Below are 23,572 nucleotides of genomic sequence, written 5' to 3' on the forward strand. Positions count from 1 at the left end.
TCTTTTTATATGCTCTTTTGCTGCTCCAACTTGGCACTTCCTTCCTACCACACGGCGCCATCACATACACAAAATCCCGCATATGATTCTGTTCTAGCGACCTTCTCGCAACTCAGCAGCAATCTGTAGCAGTAACACACATACAATAGAGTAACCAGATTCGGTAAAATCATCGCATCACACAAGCTTCGAGGTCCACATGTGGATTCATAGCATCTTCACATGTACAGCCACCAACGCCAGTGGGTCGTGAACGGTCTCTACTAGAAGAAATGTTGAGCGTCATTTCTAGTCCTAGATACTATAAACTAGACGCTTTACAAGTCCAGTGGTGGGTCGGCCCGTCACCCCACAAACTACCTTCCAGACAGAGTGAAGAAGATGAGCGTTGGTGGCTGAACCACAGTGTAAGCGATGAGGAATCGGTTCATCGGTCGAAGGCATACTAACATGACCGATGTAACAGAACAAGAGGATATGATTTTCCGCTATGTTGACTATCCGACTCTGTACCAATCGCCCTCGAGCCTAACGGCTGCGTATAAGAGTCCGTGTCCCGATCAGCGGAACCTCTACCAAAGACAGGCTTAGTGCCATCTACGTAGTATCGGGAGGCCTTAAAATCAGTTACACTAAAGGAACGTCACGACACACAGGATCTAAGACACGTGGGTCAGAGGTGAACGCCTGAATGTGGGGAAAAAGAGTATTCTTTTAAGACATTTTTGTAGCAGAACAGGGACAAGAAAGTGGCTTCCATATCCGGGCCGTCGGCGGCCAAGCCGACATCAACCCCAGAAACCCGCATCCTTCAGTCCTTGAATTGTTCCTCTGAATCCCACGACTTCTTTGGGATCAATACCGAGGTCCTCGGGGCTGATGAACTCATCTGTTACCTCCCACGGATCACACGCCTCTCCGTACTTGAACTGTAATGATAGTTCGGCGCCTAACAGGCCATGCAGCTGTGCAGCGGTTTCCGGGCTGATTTCAGCATAGACGCAGTTTTTGCCTGTCACTTCGGACCAGACGTCCACCATTTGTTGGAAAGTCCACTTTTCTAATGCAACGTTGGCGCAGCGACCGAATGCTTTGCTTCCCGTGGCTAGGACTTGCCGCACCCAGATGCCGGGGTTAACGCTCATGTCGCCGGCAAGAAGAACTTTGGCATCTGGCTTTGAGGGGAAGGCTTGGACCCAGCGGCCTGTGTCTGGCTATTCATTGGGTCAGTATCTCGGGCATCTAGGATTAGAGTTTGCAAAGTAACTTACGTATTTAACAGGCTTGCACATGGGGAAGAAAGCCATGTTTTGCGGATAATACCCAAAGTACAGATACGTCGTTATAGCCGCAAGTTGAGGGAGCTCAGACTTGATGCGAGCATCGACATTGGCCTTGTAATCCATATGCGGGACTTCCATCTTGCCCCAGAACCGGCGCTTGGCACTCGGACATGTCGACCAGATGTAGTGCCCTACTGTGCGTGAAGACGCAGCAGCCCGTGCCAGATTCATTCCATGACGCTCTTCGATTTCGCCGCATTCGTGTTGTGTCTTACCTCGGAAAAGCCATTCCCACCAGTTGGTGACTGCAAAGACAGCATGTACGCCTTCGAACGCAGCACGGAGAGAAGCTTCATCGTCAAAATTGGCTCTCACTACCTCGATACCCTCTTTTGCGAGCTTCTTGGCCGCCTCGCTGTCGGGGTTTCGTGTAACCGCACGGATCTTCCAACCTGGAGTCTTCTTCATAACGTTTACTACCCCGCCACCTTGACTTCCAGTGGCACCGGTCACTGCAATGATTTTGACCTTTTGGTCAGGCCAGTCCGAGATCGTGCCCGGCAGTCCGCTTGTCTCTCCATGCATCATCTGGAACCAGGGCTCAAAGACAGCTTCAGTGCGCTTTGCGAATGCTCCGCTCTTATATCCCGGATGGCCCCAATCGATGATTTCGTCATGTGCAGCTTCGATGAGCTGGCCAGTCTTGATATTCTCCACATCATTGAGGAAGGAATCGAAACCAGCCATTAGCGTCGATTGCAACGTCATGTGTTCCGGGCGGAAGGCCTTGCTAAAGCCAGGCATGGCAGGTGTCTCGATACCACCGGGCATCACGCAGTTGACAGTGATGTTCTCCTTGACCTGCAGGACCGGTCCCACTGTCTTGACCCACTGATGGACTGCGGCCTTTGCAGCGCAGTACTCGGGGAAGGTTTGACAAGGATATATACCAATCATGCTTCCAGTCACGACAATCTTGCCTCCTTTCCCCCCCGGATTATGTCGCATGAAGTGAGTTGCCAGTGTGGTTCCATATATCGTGCCTTTCAGATCAATGTCAGTGCAGGTGGTGTTGGGCTCCGCAGGCAAATCGCCAATGGCCGCATCGCGGCGAGCAAAGTTGTAGACAGAGCCTCGATCTACACAACCGGCATTGGCAATCAGTACATCGATTCGACCCCACTTCTTCCAGACTGATTGAAAGAGATTGGATTGTGATGAGTAGGAGCTCACATCGCACTGGACAAAGAACGCTGTGTTTTCGGACGCGTCGAGCGAATGGACAACTGTCTGGCCCTCCTTCTCCCGTCTACCGCAGATGGCTACGCGGTAGCCATCACGATGAAGATGTGCTGCCAGCCATGAACCGATACCACTCTGTCATGTGTCAGTGTACTCATGGCGATCTTAAAAGTATAATACGACGAACCGTAGCACCGGTAACAATGGCGACCCTTTGTTCGTTCTTCGAGACCCGAACCATTATGCAACACTTGCTTCCTCAAGGGTTTCCTGGCACAAATGTTGGGGAAAATGTCACCTTATGCTCGCAGAAAAATAAGAAGTTACCACCGCTCTGGGTAGTAAGTATGCATGTGAAAGCCCCCTTATTGGATCCTTTTCAATGTCACTTTATGTGTTGAATCCTCCGCGGAACTTAAAGCAGGACCCATCGCTTGCCGACTAGCCTACTTACATTTCTATCGATTGCGGAGCAAAACGTCGCAGTCGCAGGATCAGGGCTGCCTAGCCCCCTTCTGTTCCATCGGACCGTTTGTCTGGTATCTGCGTGAACAGACAGGCCTGGCACATGGACGTCCATGCCCATCACCGATGTAGACCCGACGCGGCTTACCCTCAATCAACTTTGCACGGGCAATCCCTTCTATACTATTGAGTTAGAAGATTGTTATTGAGTTAGTGAATTACTCTAGACAGAGCATGAACGGCAAACCTACTAAAAACACAAGTCATGTAGACAGGACGGGTGGGGGTACTACAGTTTCCGGAAGACTGCACCCCGATTTCCACAAGTCGAGTCGGTCGTCCTTGGCCCGGCCGCTGATAGACGTCGACCAGGAAGGAATCGCGAAGTTATTCCACCGAGTCGCTTATCAGGAAAAAACCAACCAAAAGTCGCAAATCAACAATTGCGTTAGGTGATTGCGGCACAGTGCAGCACGCGCATTCCAAATGAGGAGTTGCATCCACCCATCATCCTTTCGCTAAGAAGACGAGATTACATCAGAGCAGCGGTACTATAGGTGGTCAGTGCGTGCAACAGTTCACTCAATGCAACACCCCCACCAACCGTGGCAGCCCAACACAAATGAGGCTGTCGACGCCCACACAAAAGCTATTATTATAAGATTTTTTTAGTAATTTAGTCTAAATATCTTATCTATCAGATCTATCTAGTTATATTTCTTTAAAAGCTTAGTGTTATACCTGCGTAAAGTGGTTTTAGTAGCATCTAGTAGTGCTAATACACCACCACTTTAACTACCTACATTACTACTACTACTAAGTATATTAACTTATAACTTAGTAAAGCTTTTTATCTAGTAGTACTCTATATATAATAAGATTTCTATAGAGTTTTAGCTATAGAATATTATAAAATATAAGTTTAAGTAAAAAAAAGCGGTAAAAGGTATAGTTTTGCAGCAAGAAATAACGAAAATAAGCGGAGAAAAGAGAAGTAAACTACGCTTTCTTAAAAATCTCGCGACTCTAAAGCTAAAACTTTAAGAAAATCTTACGATATANAAAGTAAGCCTAGGTAAGAAGCTTTATAAAGCTAGAAGTTAAGAAAGTTAAGTAGTAATAGTAATACAGAGAGCTAAAGTAGTGACGGCTCTATATTATTAGGTGCGCAGCCTCCCATTAAAACTACTACGCGCGGCCGCAACACTAAGCTGCTAGCAAAATCTAACTAGATAGAACGATTACTTAGACTACTTAGACTACTTTACTAAGTTTTCTCATAATGATAGCTTTTGTGTGGGTGTCTACAGCCTCATTTGTGGTGGGTGGGCATCCTAAGCGGGGTGTTGCATTGAGTGAACTGTTGCACGCACTGACCACCTACAGTACTGCCGCTGACTGGCCCAATTCCGAGCGCGCATGTAAGAAAAGGGAATCCCAAAGTCCATAATGAATCATTCCCGCCCGCTCAGTACCCGGTATGCAACGATCCGCACGCCGTTGGCGGTGTGCGCATAGCGGGTCGGGTCAGATATGCGCCAACGTTGAGCATAAGAGAGAAAACAAGGGTCAAGGGGTGAATCTACGTAAGCCCCACACACGCCAAGTAAATACACTACGTAGTACCATCGTCTTTTTGTGCCGCAACCACGCCGCCTCAACAAACATATTCCTACGAACAAAAACCGGACGAGCCAAGGCCAACTTAGATCGTCCAAGCACATCTAGCAGTAAGGACAAGAACTGTGCCACGTGGGATACAAGGTGTGCCGTAAGCAATTCAACCGCTCGCGTTCCATCTCACCTCACGGCCGGACTCTCTCTTTCTCTCTGCCCCTCCCCACCCCTATCGGACCTTTCCACTCGCTACGATCGCTGGCATCTAACTATCTCATGTAACGTCCTCCGACTCGGTGCCAAAAACGTGCAAGGCACGCGAATTTATCGCACCTAATCCCTCTTGCAGATCCGTTTCGTCTTGCGGCACTTCTTTCCTTGGGAGGATGCGCGAGTGAGCATGGAATGAGTGCGGAGACGCGGATATGTGAGAGTTTTTTTTTGACTGGCCTGTGTCAGAAGAAAGGTAGGTTCGGGAGGAAGGGAGGGTACACACGGGGCCGGGGCTAGGTACTAGCCGTTTTGTACGAATCGTCAGAAGGGGGGGGGCGACGTAGAAGTAATAATAGGTGAGATTTGTACCCTAGGTGAGATTTTTGGCTAGGATATTATTAAGAAGGTCGTTGCGTGCTCTCATGGCTTGTTTTTGAAACTTTACGTACACACTTTTTTTTACTTCATTATTGGTTATTATCGGTTGTTGGCGGAAGGAGTGCAGACGGTGCGCTGGTGGTGGCTCCCCCTTTACTAACTTACATCTACTATGCGCTATGCATAGGACGATTCCCATTGAGAATGGGCAGCAAGTGGGTGTTGTGATTGCGAGTTCGATATCAATATCGATTGCGGTTGTTGCGGTGGGCTTGAGGCTTATGGCGAAGAGGATACGGAATCGTGTTGATGGGAGCGATTGGTGTATCGTTGTTGCTTGTGTGAGTTTAATACTACCAGAGAGAGAAAGAGAATGGGGTTCTAACGTTTTCTTGATATAGCTGTGGAATGCGGCTCTGCATGGGACATGCATTTCGCTGGTTACACACGGCGGATTTGGATTCCATATTACGGAAATCATGCGGCGGTTTGGACCAGGAACGGCTACGTACTTCTTTAAGGTATTTTCCATTTACCCTCTCCCTTGATGTAAATATCTGATGTTCTGGGCTACAGGGAATCATGACCTTCTCCATGCTGTGGAACGCAACCGTATGCTTCAGTAAACTCTCCATCTTACTCATGTACACGGCCTTGATCCCCACACCCACCATGATACGAATGAGCGTCACTTTCGGCGCCTTCATCGTAGTATGGTGCATCGCAAACATCATGACCGCGTTCCTCATCTGCCGGCCACTGGCGCGGAACTGGGACTTCACCGTACCCGGAACATGCGGAAGTCAACCGGATTTCTACTTTACAATGGGAATCATCAATCTCATCACCGACGCCCTCCTCATTGGAATGCCCATGCCATATCTCTACAAACTCGCCATGCCAATGCGCAAGAAACTCCTCGCTATGGGTCTCCTCAGTATCGGAATAGGGTAACCAACTTCCCTCCTTCTCCCCTTACTCACCCTCCACTCCCGCTAATACAGAGACAAATAGCACATGGGCCATAACCATCTACCGCCAAACCCTCCTCCCCGACCTCAACTTCGCCGACATGACCCACGACGGCGTCCTCGCAACTCTCCTCTCCGGCCTCGAACCCGCCGTCGCCATTGTCCTCTCCTGCGTCCCCTTACTCCGCCCTCTCTTCGGCAAATCACGCCACAACCTCGACTCCGGGTACCAATACGGCAGCAGCAGCGGCAAGCAAATCAGCTTCATGTCGAAACGCGGTGCGGGCGCATCGCGGGGGTTGGATCCTACGGCCACGTTTTCAGAGCTTGTGGATCAGACGAATAATTCGTCGCAGATTGAGCTTAGGCCCGTCGAGGGCATACAGCGAGTTTGCATTTCGTCGGATGAGGAGAGAGGGAAGGATGGGAGGGGCAATATATTGGGGGCAAAGGGGGGAGTGCCACCGAGAACGATTAGTGTGGAGCGGATGTGGGAGGTTAGAAGTCAGTGATGCGTGGGTATGTGTGTGTGTATGAGAGAGAGAGAGAGAGAGCGTGTGCGCTTCACTGGATTTAGCGCGCAAAAGGAAATGGTTAGGATAGAAGAAATAAATAGAAGAAGAAGAAGAAGAAGAAGAAGAAGAAGAAGAAGAAGAAGAAGAAGAAGAAGAAAAAGAAATGAGGGTTCATTGAGTTTGTTTTTTTGGTAAAAAGGGATACTAAATGGAGAATTCGCCGACGTTACTGCATATTAAGCTGAGAAACTTAAGTACTGGCGTAATGGCCGGTAAGGGGGAGGGGGAGGGAGAGTCTGTGACGACTACAAGCCGGTACAGACAAGGCCCTTTCTTCCTCCTCTCGCCTCGAGCTTTGTGAGCTCGCGCTCGTACTTCTTCGCGTCTTCATCTTCGTGGTGGCCCTTGTAGTCTTTCTTGTATTCATCCCCGTGGTGCTCCTCGTCATGGTGCTCTTCTTCGTAGTGCTCATGCTCTCCATGTTCCTCATGCTCCCCCTTACCCTCGTGGTGATCCTCCTCGTGATGCTCGTGCTCTCCCTTGCCCTCGTGGTGCTCCTCATGGTGTTCCTTCTCGTGCTCCTCATGATGCTCATGCTCTCCCTTACCCTCGTGGTGCTCCCCATGGTGATCCTCCTCGTGCTCCTTATGCTCTCCATGCTTTTCGTGATCCTCTTCAGCCTCATGGTGCTCCCCCTCGTGATGCTCATGCTCTCCGTGTTCCTCGTGCTCTTCCTTACCCTCATGGTGCTCCTTCTCATGGTGCTCTTCCTCATGGTGCTCTTCCTCATGATGCTCATCGTCATGATGCTCCTCCTCCTCTTCCTCACCATGATGCTCCTTCTCATGATGTTTCTCCTCGTAGTGCTCATCATCATCATGACCATGGTGCTTCTTCTCATTATACGTCTCAATACGGGGGGCTCCGCATCCACTCTCGGCACAAAGCTCCACCGGGTATAGTAGCTGTCTCTTGCTTTCCGCCAGGGCTACAACATCGGGAATCGATGTGTTAGGCACTGGGGCGGCCATTACGGCGGCAGCGGCGAGAGCGGTGGTGGTGAGGAGGGTTGAGGGATGCATGGTTGATGGTGCTAGGGAGGTTAGATTGGGGTGGGATGGAATGAAAGGGGAGGGGAGGGGAAGTACTTCAGTGTCTGTATCTTCTTGACAATGGACTCGATACTGTTGGAGTCTTGAGAGGAGATGGAGATGCTAGGGAGGAAGAAGGTAATGTTATATACACAAGCAAGCCAGCAACGAACCATGGTATCTTCATATCGTCTTTCGTCGCCCCCTCTTTCCAGTCAACAAGAGGGCGGGGTCACGGTGCTGTGTACCAGAAACATCAGTGCGGTACCGAATACATATACACAAGATGTATTCGGATAGAGTACCTAATGATATAAGAAGGTGGCTGAAAGTTACATCATGAGTCCTCATTCAAAGTGACCATCCTTCCTCTATATATGCACCCCAAAACAAGGGCCCAAACAAACCCTACACATCTATTCCCAACGCCAATCATGCAAAACGGGGTATCTTCCGTGGGCCAATCCAATCCATAGCAAACCCCCCCTTCAAACCAAGTATTGTAAATGCAAGAAGAAGATGAAGAAAGATTTCTCACCTCCCCAACACCCCCAACAACCCAACTATCTATGTACACACTCTCCCCCGCCCCTTCCTTCACCCCCACCCCCCACTGCTTCTCAAACACCGGGATACGGCACGACGCCCGGAAAAAACCTCATACAATCATTCATCAACACACCGCCCGAATCCAGCCCAAACTGCGCCTTAACAATCGTCTCCACAAAACACGTCACCGCCTGCGCCCCCTGAACCGGAAACCCACCACTGAGTCCCCGCGCCCTCGTCGCGGGCTTCCCGCCTTCATTCCGCGCAAGCTCCACGATGACGGGGAGGTCGGACACGTCGAAGATGGCCGAGTCGTTGAGATCGAATTCGGTCGCGGGGCCCGTGAGATACGACCATGTGGTTGACCAGTGGATGTCGTTTTCGCGACGGTAGTCCTGGCGGCCGAAGAAGAAGAGGGGGTTGTTGCGGACGGGCGAGGTGAGGAGCGGGGGCGTGCCTTGGAGGTTGATGCTGAAGAGGGCGGAAGAAGAGGGGGTTAGGCCGAGGGAGGTGGCGACGGAGCCGCCGAGGCCGTGGCCTACGATGCCGTAGTTTGATGTGCGGAGGCCGGTGCTGGAGGAGAAGGTGAAGGTGCTGAAGTGCTGCTTGAGGAGGTCGATGGAGTTGAGTTGGGAGAGGACGAATTGGATGTCGGAGATGCGGGTGTCGAGTGCTTTGGTGACGGTGGTGTTCCAGGCGGTTAAGGGGGAGAAGTTGGAGAGCGAGACGGTGCCGCTGTTGTAGACTGTGTCTAGGGCGCGTCGGCCGTTGTTGGGGAATTCGACGATGGAGGCGTCGCCTGGGTGGTCGACTAGTACGACTGCGGCTCCGTTGGCGGCGATGAAGCGGGCCATGGTTGAGTATAGCAGTCTGCTCGTGTCGACGTGTGGCTCTAGTACTACTACAGGAATCTTGCTTGCGTCGATGGACACTGAGCTCTTGCAGCATGCGTTGTAGGTCATGTCTTCAAAGACACCAATGTCACGCTGTCCGCCAACAATGAACTGCTCATTGGCAATTCGAGCAGTCTGTGGTGGCATGTAGCTGTTCTGGCACTCGCTCGAGCACGAGTCCCTGGGAATAGGCATGAACAGACTGACCATGACGCGGCGGTCTTCTGTGGAAAAGTATGGATCCTTGCGTGCGGTGTCTGTTAGAGGGAAATGCGAGACGGCAACCTTGAACCTGTGGTTGTTGTCTGCCCCGGGGATTTGAACTGCATGACTGCTTTTGGATATAACAGCAAGCAGTAGGGTAATGGTGACTCCCAAAAAGGCCACCATGATGAATGTTCGAACAGTGTTTGCAAAGCACGGGCTGCGACGGGTGGTGAAGTCAAGTTTAGTCCGCAGAAACATTGAGGGCGACGCCTCACTTATATTTTATTGAATCTCCGCGCGTAGACTATTTTGTCTATACAAGTGAGAGTGTAATTTTAATTATGCCGAGCTAAGAGCGGCGGTGTGATCGAATCCTATGATGGTAAACGGACTTGTGCGCTATGGTCGTGTGACTGTCGCCACGTGCGCGCTGGTTCAAAATGTTTCTCAAAGGCAAACACATGGTTGCACCAGTGGAACAGTGTTCCTTGCGATACTCGACGATGTGACTGTTGCCTGTGATTCATTTTCCTTGGTGCGCAGAGACGGCGTGCCTCTTGACAAGGTGCGCCAAGCCAATATACTGGGGTACTGGGGTAGTTTCTTAGTAGTATCTCATTCACTCCTTTACCCCCACATATTTCTCCCGCTCACTAGAATGAAACAAGTAGGTGAAAGGGAACGATTCCTACAATGACCGGATACGCTTGAGAAAGACGCTAGAAAGAGAACCGGGGAACAGGCACTGCTGGAGGAGGAAAAGGACGAAATGGTCGATTTTGCTAGTCTATTGCGAGACAACATTAACCATCATATCTTGTAACTTTTTTTTTTCAAAAAAAAACCCCCCACTTTAACTCTTCCCATCTAAACTAAAACGAAACGAAATATGCGGCCGTGTCGTCGTGAAAACCAGATAAAGGAGATGGGGTATAATGTAATTTCCACAACACGAAGGATTCTCGACCAGGGCACCCCGGAACTGTGTGGGGAATCCAACTTCAAGGACACGAGTATCCAGTCTTGTTGTCGAAACACTCTAAAATCCCCTGAACCAGAGCCCAAAAATAGCGTTCAGACAAAAACTATGAGAAAATGGTAAAAGTGCGTGGCAAAATATGCTCACGCAGAATCCAGGGAGGACAGAGAGAGCCTCTTGCGCTTTTCGACTGGGAGTCGCTTCCACATGCCGACATGTTCAATGCCTTCTTCGAACCAATGAGGTTCGGCGTCAATCTCGACGTGACCGTCTTCGTTCCTGAGCTGCTCGTGGAATCCGTGCTTCTCCCACATGGACTGTAGGTTCGCTTGTGCGTGGATCATAACGAGACCCTGCCATGTGATTTCCCTCTCCTTTTGGTGGCCAAGTATTTGGGCCATCTCCAATGCGGTGGGAGACGGAGGACGGTAGATCAAGTCGGGATTCGCGGTGGCGTAGTCGAGCGCGGCATTGATGAGCAGCTTCGCAAGACCGAGACTGCGGTAGGGAGCAAGTACAGCGAGCCTGCCAAGCTTGATATAAGGCTCCGCTGGCTGTTTGTGCTCATGGTCGTGAGTCGGGGGATCTGCGTCGGGATGCTTGTCTGTTTCGTGCTGTTGAACGTACTTGTTTGGGCCGTGGGGCGGGGGAATCAGTCGGATCGTCGCAACTGGCACGCGCGTAGCGGTAGCGGATGCGCGGCGGGCGTCATCGGCAGGCGTGTTGCTCGAGTCAGCACGGCGCAGCACCTTGGGTGGTGATGTCGAGTGTGTAGCAACAGAAGCATAGGCAACCCAGTGCCAGCTGCGGGCATCGTCCTCGTCGAACTCGGCTTCGAGCGGAACGCCCTGCTCGCCAAAGACGATCTCGCGGACAGTCATGGCATCACGGAAATTGGCGGGGACGGGGATGGTCTGCCTGCTGCATGGCAGCGAATTGTCGTAGCCGTCGAGAGCCCCCTTGAGCGGGCAAATGGTGTTGACAAACTCGGTGCCCGGATTGGGGCCTCCCAGGGGCGCACTGTTTGGCGAGCCGAAGCCGCCTTTGAGTACGCTGGTCATGGTGGTGTAGAAGATGGGTTTGCGGTCGGGGTGTGTGTGTGGTGATGCGGCGTTGGGAGTTGTGGCAAAGTGCGAAGTTTGTCGGGCGAAGGATGCGGTTATAGTTTGTATTCTAGGCAAGGCTGAGTCACAATTGCACTGGCAAAGCGTGCGCGGCAGTCGTCGTCTTCAATCTTAAGTATTCCAGGTCAACCCTGCTTGGGGGCGCAGGCGTAGGCGTGGTGCGCCCGACTCTATAAAGAGGGACTCGAGCATAAACGTCTGCCTCAGTGGTACATCGAGTAGCAGGCGAGAAAGTCTGTTTCGGGTCCCTGTGTTTCAGGCGCAGTCAGGGTCCAAGGATGCAGCCCTAGGCTCATAGCGGCAGCAGAGGCTGGAGATCAGATGGGCGAGCAGGTCAGAGGTTGCAGACAAACACACTGTGAATCCAATCAACCCCACCGTCTGTCGACTGGTGATGTCACAGGCCTGGCACGCTTGCCCGGCCCGCACGGGACATGGCTGTAGCACCGTCACCCACCAATCATATGGGCGCTTCGGGCATGTGCTTGTGCTGTGGATAGTGTAGTCTACTGCTTGTGGCGATATCACCAAAATGTGTGCCTCGCAGTAACCTAGCGTACGTGTACCCGTGAAACCTGGCCCATTGCCGTTGATGGCAGTCCTCCCATAAGGCCGCCAGGAAGGCTGTGTAGACGCAGAGAAGGGTGGCGCAAATCCTTCAGTTCTTGGCCAACTGCAAATCCCATCAGAGACTCAAGACTGTGATCCGTTTCTCTTCATTACGCATTTCAAATTCGATGCATTTGCTTACAGGCGGGGACGCTCCTTCAAACCCTTTACAACGCCCCTACTGATCCAATCGCTAATGGCCATGTTCGTTACCATAGGATTGACCCCACTAGCACTGGGGAAAACACTTGCGTCCGCCACGTATAACCCCTCTGTGCCCCAAACTTTGCCCTGAGGGTCGACAACACCCTCCCATTCTTGTGCACTCATGCGACACGTTCCCATCTGGTGTGCAGACACAAACATACTCTCGGGCGACTGAAAGCCCTTGGCCTCGACCTCTGCGAGCCATGCCTGGAATTCTGGATTATTGATGCCGTCCCCCAACGGCGCCGATGGGTCCCGAACAAATGACCTCAGGCCAGGTATGGTTGTGAAGATTTCTTCTGCGCCTTCGATGTATTGAATCTTTGCCAGGGCCAAGATACCTTCCATGATGTTTTGCCTGTCAAACTTGCTGACCTGATACGAAACCCGCACTCTGCCATCGACGGGATCCGGATACACCCTTCCTGCATCTCTGTCCTTGACAATGGAAATGTAACCTACCATGTGTTTTAGCCGAGCGGCATCGAGTTTCCATTGTAAGCCTCCTTTCCAATCAACCCACATGAGACAGGCAGACGGTATCATGTTGGTGGCTTCAAGCTTGGCACCATGACCTTTACCATCAAGATTCTCGAATTCGCCAACGACAGCCGTCAGGATGCCCCCTTCCCATGGGTTGATTTCTGCCTTGTGGTAAGCACCAAGAAACGTGACGGGATGAAGATATAGGTTCTGGCCAATTCGCGGGTTCTTGAGGCCAGAGCGCATCAGCAGTAGGGGAGACTGCAGTGTGCCTGCCGAGACAATGACGCGCTTTGCCTTGATTAGCACCTTGCGCCGGTTGACAGGCGAACCTGCTACTCCACCGTTTATGTCACGAGATACCCATGTTCCTTCGACGCCCGTGGCCACCTGTTGACCGTTTTGCGTGGAAAATACAACCTTTTCGGCATGGAAACCTTCGAGAAACTTTGCGCCCGCACGAGCCGCATCCGGCAGGAACGACACTACCGGCCCTTGTTTCTCACACGAGCCACAGCCAAAATTGCAATAGCCACAGTAATGCTGTTTGCCCCCGGTATTCTGGGGAACTGGCTTGGCATTCCAGCCTAGTTTCCTCGCACCATCCAACAACATCATGTTGCCTGGATTTTGCTTGATATGCTCAGCAGAGACGCCCATCCGGTCACAGACACGGTCTAGCGACTGCTGAAAGTCTGCAGATGTAAAAAAAGGCAGGCCTCGTGCTGCCCATTCGCGGCGGACGTAGCCTTGGGTCTGGAGAGAAGCAGACCAATTAACTGTTCCTCCACCACCCAAAGACTGCCCCGCCACGACGCTGACGGATGCATCGTCAGACGTCAAGAAGGAGCCGTTCATGAAGAGATGGTGCCACCCATCAACTTCAGCCATAGGATAGTGGTCCGGAGTCCAATGATAGGCCTTTTCGACAATCAAGACACGGTGCCCTGCTTCAGCCAGGTTCTTTGCAGATACGCCTCCTCCACAACCGCTGCCTACAACGAGCACGTCTGTTTCAATCACCTCAGCATCATCACCGGGAGGAATCTGGATAAACTCATAGTCAAACCCTTTACCCGGTCTCATGCCAACAGGCACCCGCGGCAGACCTATAACACGGCGCAAAGCCGGCGACGTCTTGATCCACGCTTGCTTGCAGAGCATGGTGAATGAGCGACGCATCTGCCGGAGTGGCCCCAAGCGAGCGCTTCCCCAAGTGTGGAGAATTGCCTCTCGAACATGGACGGGCTGGGCGCTAATGGGAGTGAGGTATCCAGTTAGGAACAAAGACCCCGGTCTGGTATCAAGCAAGTCGAGCACCATGGCCAATTCCTTTTTCTGGCTATGGGGCATGTACAGAGCGAATACTCGCTGCATTTCTGCACGGAATGCGGGGTCCTGACTTGCATATGCGGCCAAGTACTCTTTGGCAGCCACGGCAGCAGCATCAGGGTCGCTCTCGGGTATGCGGGCCCTCAGCGTGCTGATAGCAGTAGAGTAGTCTTGGTCAGACGCAGCAATATCAGTTTGCGCCGTAGCCGTCGAGGCGGGCTGGATGGCAGGAATGACGGCGTCTGCAATGGCGAGCAGCGTGGTCCATTGCGCGGGCGTGAGGGGATCGTCGGCAGGGAGCGGAGGCAAAGGTGTAGCTCTCGGCGAAATGAGTTCGGTCTGGAGTGGTGTTGCCATGTCGCCACGTAGGATGGGATTCAGGGATAGCCTTGATATGTTGCGCAAGCGCTCAGAGGGTCTGAGGTGTGGAGCAGCGGAGCATAGTGTAGTAGACACAGGCGTCTGTCTGTCTGTCTTGTCGAGAGGGGACGGCCGGAGGGGGTGGAGCGGGCGCGTCTTGTCGTCGCCAGCCGTGGCATTGTTTGAGCTTGACTGGCGGCAGCTGAGCGGAACGGAGCCTCGGTCCAGATGGATGGGCAAAGGCAAAGCTAAAGCTTCGCCACTAACTAGAGGAAGATGCACGGACGTGGTGCATGTCTCGTCTCGTCTCGTCTCGTCTTGTCCTATCCAGCCACATTTGTGTGGATGCAGGGAGTGCAGGGAGAGCAGAATCGCCAGATGCGGACGAGGGACACAGCAGACAGCAGCGCACAGCAGCTGTCAGTGTCAGTGCGAGTGGCAGTGCCGGAGCCGATTCCAATGCGACTGAGAGATCCAGGGATGGTGGATTGCGAAAGACGCAGACGTCAAATGTCTGCAGGGTTGCATATGCACGGACTGATGATGGACCGACCGACGTGGTACGAGTCATCGGATCCAGCCCTACCACCATCCACATGTCTCTCTGGGCCATGTGCATGGCAGTTGTCCAGCAGTAGTGGCAGTGGCACGGCCAGTAGCACAGGTAAAGTAAGTATACTTAGTACACCTATGCAAGCAAGAATGCTCCGAAGTTGAGGCGGATGGTGAAGCTGGCTGTGGACCTCTGGCCCTCACCGACGGCATGTTCCAACAAGTGCAAGCAGCGCAGCGGGCCCCGTCTAGAGGACTATTGAGCGGATCCGATGTGATTGGCAGTCCCACCCACCCACGCTTGCAGCTCGTCTTGGAACATCGTGAAGTTCGGCCGCAATATACTGGGTAATGAGGGCGGGCGCGCCTGGCGACGGCTATTTCTGAGGCGTGGCTGGTGGCTGCATGCATGCATGCATGGCATGGCATGGCATGGCATGGCATGGTATGGAGGAGTAGTGGCTATTGCCCCGCCAGTTGTTGCAGGTTGCAGACTCGCCGCATCTCAGCGGGCTCTCCCTCTGGCGGCAGCGCCTCTGGCGGCACACCTGCCTGGCCGTGGGCAGCATGTGTCGATGGGTGATGATGGGTGATGCAAGATGCGGGTTCCGAGGACAGCCATGGCAGACGTACACTACATACATGGACGCAGATACGTGTTTTGCTCGTATTCAGCAGCCGCCAACGCCTATCATGGCCCCAGAGATGACGACGGGATCAGCAAGCGAGGTGGGAGGTGGCTCGCTCTGCAGCTCGATGATTTACTTGCTCGTGGTTAGAGTTTACGACTGACGCTGGCGTTCCGCCCCTCGGAGATGGTCGAGTCGATGTGGCCAGGGATGGTGTGCGAATGCGCGGGCTGTGATTGGCCAGAGATAAGAGGCGCCCAAAAGGGCAGGGTGGGGCCCAACGGCTGGCCACTCGACCGCAGATGCAACGCTGTTCGCACGAGACAGGCGCAAGCACACGCACACGCACGCAGCCCGCAAAAGCACAGTGCACATAGCTACGCCCAGCTACGTCGACGGCGATAGAGAGTCGAGATACGCGGCCGTTGGGCTACCCCAGCGGTGTTCCCTGTACCTTTGTTTTTGTCGCTGCTTCTTGATGTCATTGCAGCGGTGTGTGGCGGGGCAGGCAGCAGGCAGCAGGCACAGGGTCGAGGCCGAGGCGCGCGCATGCTCGCGGTTACCATTGCAATGCTCAAAGAAAAAAAAACACAGCGGCCGGTCGTAGCCCGATGATACCCTTGTCGGCTGGTCGCTGCTGGTCGCTGGCCGCTCGCCGCTGGTCGCTCGCCGCTGCTGGTCGCTGGCCTGTGGCCCTTCTTCACTCGGCTGCGCCAAGCACGCGGCCATAATTCCCCATCAGGCGACCGTCCCCCCCACCCCGTCAGTTCGTCGTTGGTAATGGCTACCAGAGCCGCTGGCTGCCCTTGACTTAATTCACCCTGTCCCCAGAGCCTCACCCCAGCTCCTCCGCACTCACGCGACACCAACTGCTGCCTTGCCTTGGTCTGCCCTATACGCACACTCGCATACATCCATACATCCACCCACCACCTACCCACCTACCCACCGCCCACCTGCCTACCTACCTCTCTACTCTACCCTACATACGCCCTTCTCGCCCACCAAATCCTCGCCTATCATCCTTCCAACCCTGGTACTATGCGCTGCTAGCTCCACGGTTGACTGCGTGGCCCCGGCGTCCTCCTCCATCACTCTTCTTATCGTCTGCACGTCAGCTACCAATCGACTTGCATCCCGACTCTCCAAACACCCCTACCAGGAACCGCGTACATCCCTTTGGGCCTGTCTGCCAGGATAGCCTCTGTTGCACCGCTGCACAAGTACTGGTTGCCTCCCGCTCAGCCACGACTTGAAACCACACGCCTGTTCCTGTGCAATCGCACCAATACCATCCCACCACTTTCACCGCCTGTGCTGTTCTTGTCCACGTCTCCCGACAGCCCGATATTTTATACCTTGACGCCGCGCCTCCAAGCTCTCACGACGAAACCACCCCACCTCTTCTCACCAACCTTCAGTCAACATGGCCACGACCTTCTCCACCACCACTACCACCACCTTCCCCCAGCACGCGCCCTATCAGCACCACGCATACCGCAAGTCGACACACTCGCAGTACTCGCCCACAAACTCGGCCATCAACACGCCAGCAAACATCTCTCCCACTTCACCTCGCAACACACACCTGCCCCTCTCCCGCCACCAGGGCATCTACCAACCCAGGACCGCCATCGGCATCCCCGCGGCTCTACGCAAGACTGAGAGGCCCGCCAGCAAGTCTCCTCCCAAGCAAGACTCGGGCGCAGAGTCCAACAACACCAACCCATGGTCGACCAATGCCGGCTTTGAATGGGCTGCCAACGACGGTAGCATCACACCCATCTCTCATATTGGCAACGAGGACATGCAGAGCCTCTACAGTCCCGAACCCTTGTCTCCCGTTGCCGGACCAATTACACGGAACCACTGGCAGGTATGTTATTATTATTACTCTCTCTTCTCTGTTTCGCCCCTAGCCCTGTGCATCCCACCCATGTCGCGTGCTCAGTTGGGGGGGGGGCTCGAGGGTCCCGTCTTACGTACATGGCCGAAGTGGACCTCGCTAGCGTCGTGCTTGTCGGTCCTCCCGCTGTCTGCTGAGCCGAGATGCCGAGCGCTTGCTACTTGCCACATTTCAATAAATCTGTCGGCAAGATGCAACCCTCCACGCACCAGTCCGGCCAATATCGCTGCCTAAGAGGCAGCGTAAGGCGTTGGGAAATTCGATCGTCTTGCGTGCCCACCGACTTGCCACTTTGGTCACTAGGCCATCGTCCACCCCCGCGCTAAAGAATTTACCCGATGCAGGGCTTCATCTCATTAGCCTGCCAAGCACTTCTTCTCTCTAGTGCTATCGAAAGTCCAGACCAATGATACTAACCATCTTGTTTAGGCCGATGCCTCCACTTTGGTCTGCTCCGCCTCGTCTTGCCAGGAGCCCTTTGGATTCTTCCAGCGCCGTCACCACTGCCGCAAGTGCGGCGGCATCTTCTGCGCACAGCACTCTCGCAATCAAGTCCGCCTGGACGAGCTTGCGCGCTTCCATCCTCAAGGTCACTGGCACCGTGCATGTGATCGTTGTCACAGCTCCTTCCGCGAGTGGGAGCATCTCCGCTCCAGCCGAACTAACAGCGAGAGCTCTGACAGCAGCGGACCGGCCCCGGCAAAGTCAATTCAGACTCCCGCCATTGCGAAGCGGCCAGACAACACCCGCGTGGGCAGCTTGGCGCAGAGCCTCCAGGGGACCTGGAACTGGAGCACCTTCTAAACACCTGGCGTCTCCATGGCCCGAGTGCTTTACAGCCGGGCCGTGTTTTCTACTCATGTCATACCTTCTCTTGATGATATCCGGATGATTACGATTGCCGCCGCATCGGTCACTCCACCTTTTCGGACTTCAACCACAGTCCCTGCATAACATTTGCATAATAATGGCGTCTTGCTTTCACCAGTCGGGTTGGTCTTTGTCATTTCAGCGTTTTCCTTTTGCCTCTTTTCGGGCCACATTCTCCGAGGGCAGTCGCCCTCCCATTTCCAAATCAAGCCCTTTTTCACGGCCGACGAGATATCCGGAGTAATGACTGTCGGTTGGGTACTACAATTAGACGTTTCCGCACCATGGACGAGGGATGGCGGGTGAGGCGGGGGATGGTCGACAGATATGACGTTTGTCGGTTCATGGGGTCTGGTTCAACATCATGTCTGTTTATCTGTGTGTACTGTTATAGCGTCTCAACATGAGCGAGGCTCTTGGAGCCATCATACCATGCGACCTAGGTGTCGTTAGAATGAACATTGGTATAACCAAATGCGTGCAATATTGCAGAGTGAATTTGAGTGAGGGCAAAGGCTGACTTTAAGCTTCTGAGTCGGCGTTGCCATACCGCACCGTGATGGCGTGATTGCGGCCAGGGGATGGGCTAAGGATAGAGTCAGCGGTCGCGTGACCGCATTGAAGGTTTGAAACAGCTTGTACTTATGTCGATGATGCTGTATGTGTTCGTAGCCCGTGAGGCTGGACTCTGATTGGTATGGAGGGTGTGCGTGACGGACCTATTTGCCTGGCTTGAATGAAGGTGAGCTTGATGTACGAGGATGCAATGTAGTGCAGCACCACATGACCGGTCACAACGTCACAAGCGGAGATTAAAATACTAAAAAGCAAAGTGTCAACGACAAGGTCTTACTGCATAATATCTTATGACTCTGACGAACATATGGTCAACGCTCGTCACACTGGGCTGGCACGGAGCTTTGGCGAACGCCGATTGGTCGGTTTCAGCGGAGTGGTCAATGTCGTTTTTTTCTCCGCCATTTCACCATGACCCTAACCCTATCTTTGATCAATTCAGGAACCGTGACACTTGGCAGAGGACATCCCGGACGACCCTGAGCACATCTGGCATTCGACGTCATACGCTCCTCCCTGTTCAAGGCGTTTGGGGGCGCAATCGCCCCCACGAGAGCAGTCCAAGTTTCGCGGCGACGATTCGGCATCATGGCCACCACCACAACTCAGACGGTGCAAGGGGAGGCTGTAGGAGTATTGCATAGCAATGGGACGGTACAGGCGAATGGGAAACCACAAAAATTACATGGACGCGCATTCTATGAGAGCATTGGAAGTCCGAAGCTCGTGCTTGCGCCCATGGTGGAACAGTCAGAGTTCGTATGTTTCCATGATACTGTTGCGCTCTCCCTTCGGAGTCATAGGCTAACAATCACATCTCTATAGGCATGGCGACTACTGTCGCGGTCTTTCCTCCCCGAGTCCGAGAAAGGAAATCTCTTAGCGTATACGCCCATGTTTCACTCCAAGATGTTTGGCGAAAAGAGCCAGTACCGCGATTCACACTTCCAGCCCCTCAGGTCCCCTCTTCCTTCGCCTGTAGACAACTACCACTTGTCTCAGCTTCCGGATTCGAGCAGACATCTTGACGGCAACCCAGCCTTCGACAGGCCCCTCACTGTCCAATTTTGCTCCAACGATCCAGAAGACTTTCTCCGAGCAGCCAAGCACGTTGCGCCCTTTTGCGACGCGGTAGACTTGAACTTGGGATGTCCCCAAGGAATTGCGAAACGAGGCAAATATGGCGCATTCTTGCAGGAAGACTGGGATCTGATTGCGAGAATGATACGGAAATTACATGAGGAACTCGATATTCCCGTCACGGCGAAGATGCGAATTCTGGAGACCCCAGAGAAGACACTGGCATATGCGAAGACAATACTAGATGCAGGCGCAAGCATCCTTACAGTTCATGGTCGGCGGAGAGAACAAAAAGGTCACAACACAGGGTTGGCAGACTGGCAGATGATTCGGTATCTGCGAGAAAACTTGCCCAAAGAGACGGTACTGTTTGCAAACGGAAACATTCTACAGCACGAGGATATCGCAGCATGTCTAGAGGCAACAGGTGCAGATGGGGTAATGAGTGCAGAAGGAAACCTCTACGATCCAACTATCTTTGCACCACCACCACCTGTAGGCCAGGAAGGGCGTGAATACTGGAGGGGTCGGGATGGCAAGGGCGGATACAGGATGGATGCTGTGATGAGGCGGTACATGGATATCATACACAAGTACGCGCTGGGCCAAGAACCTCCCCAACGGAAACCATTGTGGATGCCTGGAGATCCTGAAGAACCTCCAAAGCAAGAAGAGGCAGCCAAGTCGGACGAAGAGGATGAGGAAGGCCCACCAAAGAAGAAGAGGAAGCAAATGTCCAAATCCGAGAAAAAGAAGGAGGCGTCGAATCCGAACTTAACGGCCATGCAGGCACATCTGTTCCATATGCTACGGCCGCTCGTCGCAGAGCACCACAACGTACGAGACGCACTTGCGCGTTCGCGGACAGGCGACATTGATGCGTTTGAGAATGTGCTTAGTCTGGTTGAGGCAGCTGTGAAAGAGGGTATCCAAAAATACGAACAGGAACACGACAATGTCACAGACGACACATCGGCCATTCCCGAATCTACCGCTGAAGACACCTCAGCAGCACCACCCGAACCCCTCGACCCTTATGAGTCTTCACTAGCTACTGTAGCTCGCTGCAAACGCCCTTATTGGGTCTGCCAGCCCTATGTCCGACCGCTGCCAAAGGAGGCCCTGGAGAAGGGCAGTATGACGGTCAGCAAGAAGGAGAAGAAGCGGTTAGAGCAACAGGCAGAACAGACTGCTAAGAAGGAAGATGCAGAGGTCAAGGATGCGGGCTTAGAGCCTGAGGGTAGGGTAGAGAAGCAGGTGTTGTCGGATGAGAAGGGTGATGGGAAGCAGGTTGTTGAGGAGCCTAGGGATGGGTTGGTTTGTGGATAGCTGGGGGTAGTGTAGGTAGATATATACCCGGTAATTGAGGGGTGTGGTACGAGATGATATAGATATGAAGTTATTCTAGGTCAGTGTCTTCCTGTCGCCGTCATTTATCATCTGCTCGCAGAGTACGAACTCAGCATTTCTCATCGATTTCGGCAAGTGCAATGGCCATTTGATACGCGCTTTCCTTTTCACTACCCACACACTTGCCGCAATGCCTTACATAGCACATGCTCTCGCTATCGTCCTGCCACCCCTCCATACCTCTTCTTTACCAACTCTCTTACCCACGAGGCTTCAATCTTTCGAACTTCTCTCACTTTCAAAGCCCAATGACGAGAGCTAGCAAGAAAAGCGTAAAAGCATCCGAGGGCCTCACCAGCCACCTCTTCTCCATAAAACGAGAAAGCCAGAAAGCCAGCAAAAAACAGCTCCACAAACTCTCAAGAAAATCACACAAACTCCACCTCCGCGACGCAATCCTAGGACCCAATCGCACTCTCCACGCCACAATCCACGTAAACGCACTCAAGGCCTACGAACAAGACACCCAACGCCTCGCACCTCTCCTCTTCTCCCTCACCTCAGGCCACACTCTCGTCTACTTTTTCGACGCCTCGGTCGGCACCGAGGGCCCTCACCGCGGCATCATAAGCACCGGCCTCATTCAGTACACCACAGACTCCTACCTCCTCCTCCTCCCTCCAACCTCCCTCCGCTCCCCCAGCCCTCCATATGACGCTGAACTCCTCGCTCTCTCCCTGGCCCTCTCTCATGCCCGCCAAACCATCCAACAGCAAGGGTACGAGTCAAAATGCGAGCGCATAGTGATATATTCAGACTGTACGTTCGTACTCAGGGGGTTAGCAGAGGGAACGCTAACAGCGCTGGGACCGCGGGTCGAGGGCAAGACGGCGTTAGAGGGCTTGTACGAGGGGTGTGAGTGGTTGGCGGATCAGGGGGTGAGTGTGGAGATTGAGTGGGTAAAGGGACATGCAGGGAGTGTAGGAAATAAGCTTGCAGATGCAATGGCGGATCGGGGTGTTATCGAGTATGTGCAGCATAGAGAAGTTCGTTTCTCGAAGATAAGAAAAGAGAACCGAGGCGAGGACGAGGAGGGATTGCCATTTGTGACGCTACCGTCGGATCAGACTAGTAGTATCACTGTACCGCAGCCGAATACTACGGCCATCATCCCTTCAAACCCCCCCGTGCTACTAGGATGCCAGAGCACGACGTACATGGGCTCCGCCACCGAGTCGTCTACACTACAGAATCCAATACAAGCGTTTTGGAACACGGTTAGCGCGGCTACGCATCTCGAGCTACAAATGAAAATCATACAATCCAACATTGCCGCCCGCGCAGCTCGGATTAAACAAGTAAAGAAAGCGGGACCAACGATGGGATATGAGGACGCTGAAGTTGAAGCACTGCTGCGGCATCTACAGCAAGAACAGAACGAAGCCCAGATGCGGCTGTGGAAAAAGTCGCAGGAGAAATGGCTGCATGATTATCTGGCCAAGGGGCGGAATCTCAGTCTCTGTCCCGTGGCGCCGGGGACGGCGTATGTGGTGCAGGATGCGAACAAGGGGTGTTGGGTTCGGCCTGGGCCCAGGGGGTTCGAAGTGACTTGTATTTCTGATGTCGAGGCTGAGGCTGAGAATGGGAAGATGGGGTATACTACTATCACTGAAGGAGAGTGGGTGGGTGATTTACTTCTCAGTGCGTTAAGATGAAATTCTTCACTCGCCTTGTCAATTACACTAAGTGGAAAAACCCACACCACGTTCCCCCTCATGTAAACAGTCCAGCACATACATCTACACGCCCCCCCTCCCAAGTACCTCCTCCACCCTCCTCAAATACCCCCCCGCAACCCCCCACCGCCCCTCAACCCACTCCACCAACTTCCGAAACGCCCTCCCTTCCTCGACCCCAACCACCTCATCATCATTATCCTCACCCTCCTCATCCACCCACCCCCGCGTCTCCAGCACCGCAACCCCAGCCCTAATCACACACCCCAACCCGGCAAACGGCAGTCTCGCAATCTCCTCCTCACACGAGACAACGCGTATGCCCACTCTCACCATGTCCCATGCCATACGCCTC

At 53.3% G+C, this 23,572-nt stretch overlaps 8 protein-coding genes across 8 annotated transcripts; 3 read left to right on the forward strand and 5 right to left on the reverse strand.

The window, feature by feature from the left end:
• Positions 1 to 788: 788 nt before the first annotated feature.
• COCMIDRAFT_1784 (uncharacterized protein) lies at positions 789 to 2,766 on the reverse strand (the record flags this gene model as incomplete). The annotated part of the gene is made up of 3 exons (XM_007685761.1): positions 789 to 1,214; positions 1,272 to 2,660; positions 2,713 to 2,766. 3 exons carry the CDS (start codon positions 2,764 to 2,766, stop codon positions 789 to 791), a joined length of 1,869 nt encoding a protein of 622 aa, XP_007683951.1.
• A 2,611-nt stretch (positions 2,767 to 5,377) lies between these two features.
• On the forward strand, positions 5,378 to 6,681 carry COCMIDRAFT_33175 (uncharacterized protein; the record flags this gene model as incomplete). Its single annotated transcript, XM_007685799.1, has 4 exons — positions 5,378 to 5,539; positions 5,600 to 5,719; positions 5,775 to 6,148; positions 6,213 to 6,681. The coding sequence occupies 4 exons, from the start codon at positions 5,378 to 5,380 to the stop codon at positions 6,679 to 6,681; spliced, it is 1,125 nt and encodes a 374-aa protein (XP_007683989.1).
• A 308-nt stretch (positions 6,682 to 6,989) lies between these two features.
• Positions 6,990 to 7,766, reverse strand: COCMIDRAFT_22909 (uncharacterized protein; the record flags this gene model as incomplete). Its single annotated transcript, XM_007685778.1, has 1 exon — positions 6,990 to 7,766. One exon carries the CDS (start codon positions 7,764 to 7,766, stop codon positions 6,990 to 6,992), a length of 777 nt encoding a protein of 258 aa, XP_007683968.1.
• Positions 7,767 to 8,395: 629 nt separating this feature from the next.
• On the reverse strand, positions 8,396 to 9,607 carry COCMIDRAFT_84513 (uncharacterized protein; the record flags this gene model as incomplete). Its single annotated transcript, XM_007685851.1, has 1 exon — positions 8,396 to 9,607. The coding sequence occupies one exon, from the start codon at positions 9,605 to 9,607 to the stop codon at positions 8,396 to 8,398; it is 1,212 nt and encodes a 403-aa protein (XP_007684041.1).
• A 939-nt stretch (positions 9,608 to 10,546) lies between these two features.
• COCMIDRAFT_1787 (uncharacterized protein) lies at positions 10,547 to 11,464 on the reverse strand (the record flags this gene model as incomplete). Its single annotated transcript, XM_007685762.1, has 1 exon — positions 10,547 to 11,464. The coding sequence occupies one exon, from the start codon at positions 11,462 to 11,464 to the stop codon at positions 10,547 to 10,549; it is 918 nt and encodes a 305-aa protein (XP_007683952.1).
• Positions 11,465 to 12,274: 810 nt separating this feature from the next.
• On the reverse strand, positions 12,275 to 14,515 carry COCMIDRAFT_84580 (GMC oxidoreductase; the record flags this gene model as incomplete). Its single annotated transcript, XM_007685852.1, has 1 exon — positions 12,275 to 14,515. One exon carries the CDS (start codon positions 14,513 to 14,515, stop codon positions 12,275 to 12,277), a length of 2,241 nt encoding a protein of 746 aa, XP_007684042.1.
• A 2,610-nt stretch (positions 14,516 to 17,125) lies between these two features.
• On the forward strand, positions 17,126 to 18,409 carry COCMIDRAFT_84372 (uncharacterized protein; the record flags this gene model as incomplete). The annotated part of the gene is made up of 2 exons (XM_007685853.1): positions 17,126 to 17,575; positions 18,035 to 18,409. 2 exons carry the CDS (start codon positions 17,126 to 17,128, stop codon positions 18,407 to 18,409), a joined length of 825 nt encoding a protein of 274 aa, XP_007684043.1.
• A 1,230-nt stretch (positions 18,410 to 19,639) lies between these two features.
• COCMIDRAFT_84461 (uncharacterized protein) lies at positions 19,640 to 21,460 on the forward strand (the record flags this gene model as incomplete). The annotated part of the gene is made up of 2 exons (XM_007685854.1): positions 19,640 to 19,810; positions 19,877 to 21,460. 2 exons carry the CDS (start codon positions 19,640 to 19,642, stop codon positions 21,458 to 21,460), a joined length of 1,755 nt encoding a protein of 584 aa, XP_007684044.1.
• Between the last annotated feature and the right edge of the window lie 2,112 nt (positions 21,461 to 23,572).

The sequence above is a fragment of the Bipolaris oryzae genome (genome assembly GCF_000523455.1).
Source record: "Bipolaris oryzae ATCC 44560 unplaced genomic scaffold scaffold_13, whole genome shotgun sequence".
Lineage (NCBI taxonomy): Eukaryota > Fungi > Ascomycota > Dothideomycetes > Pleosporales > Pleosporaceae > Bipolaris > Bipolaris oryzae.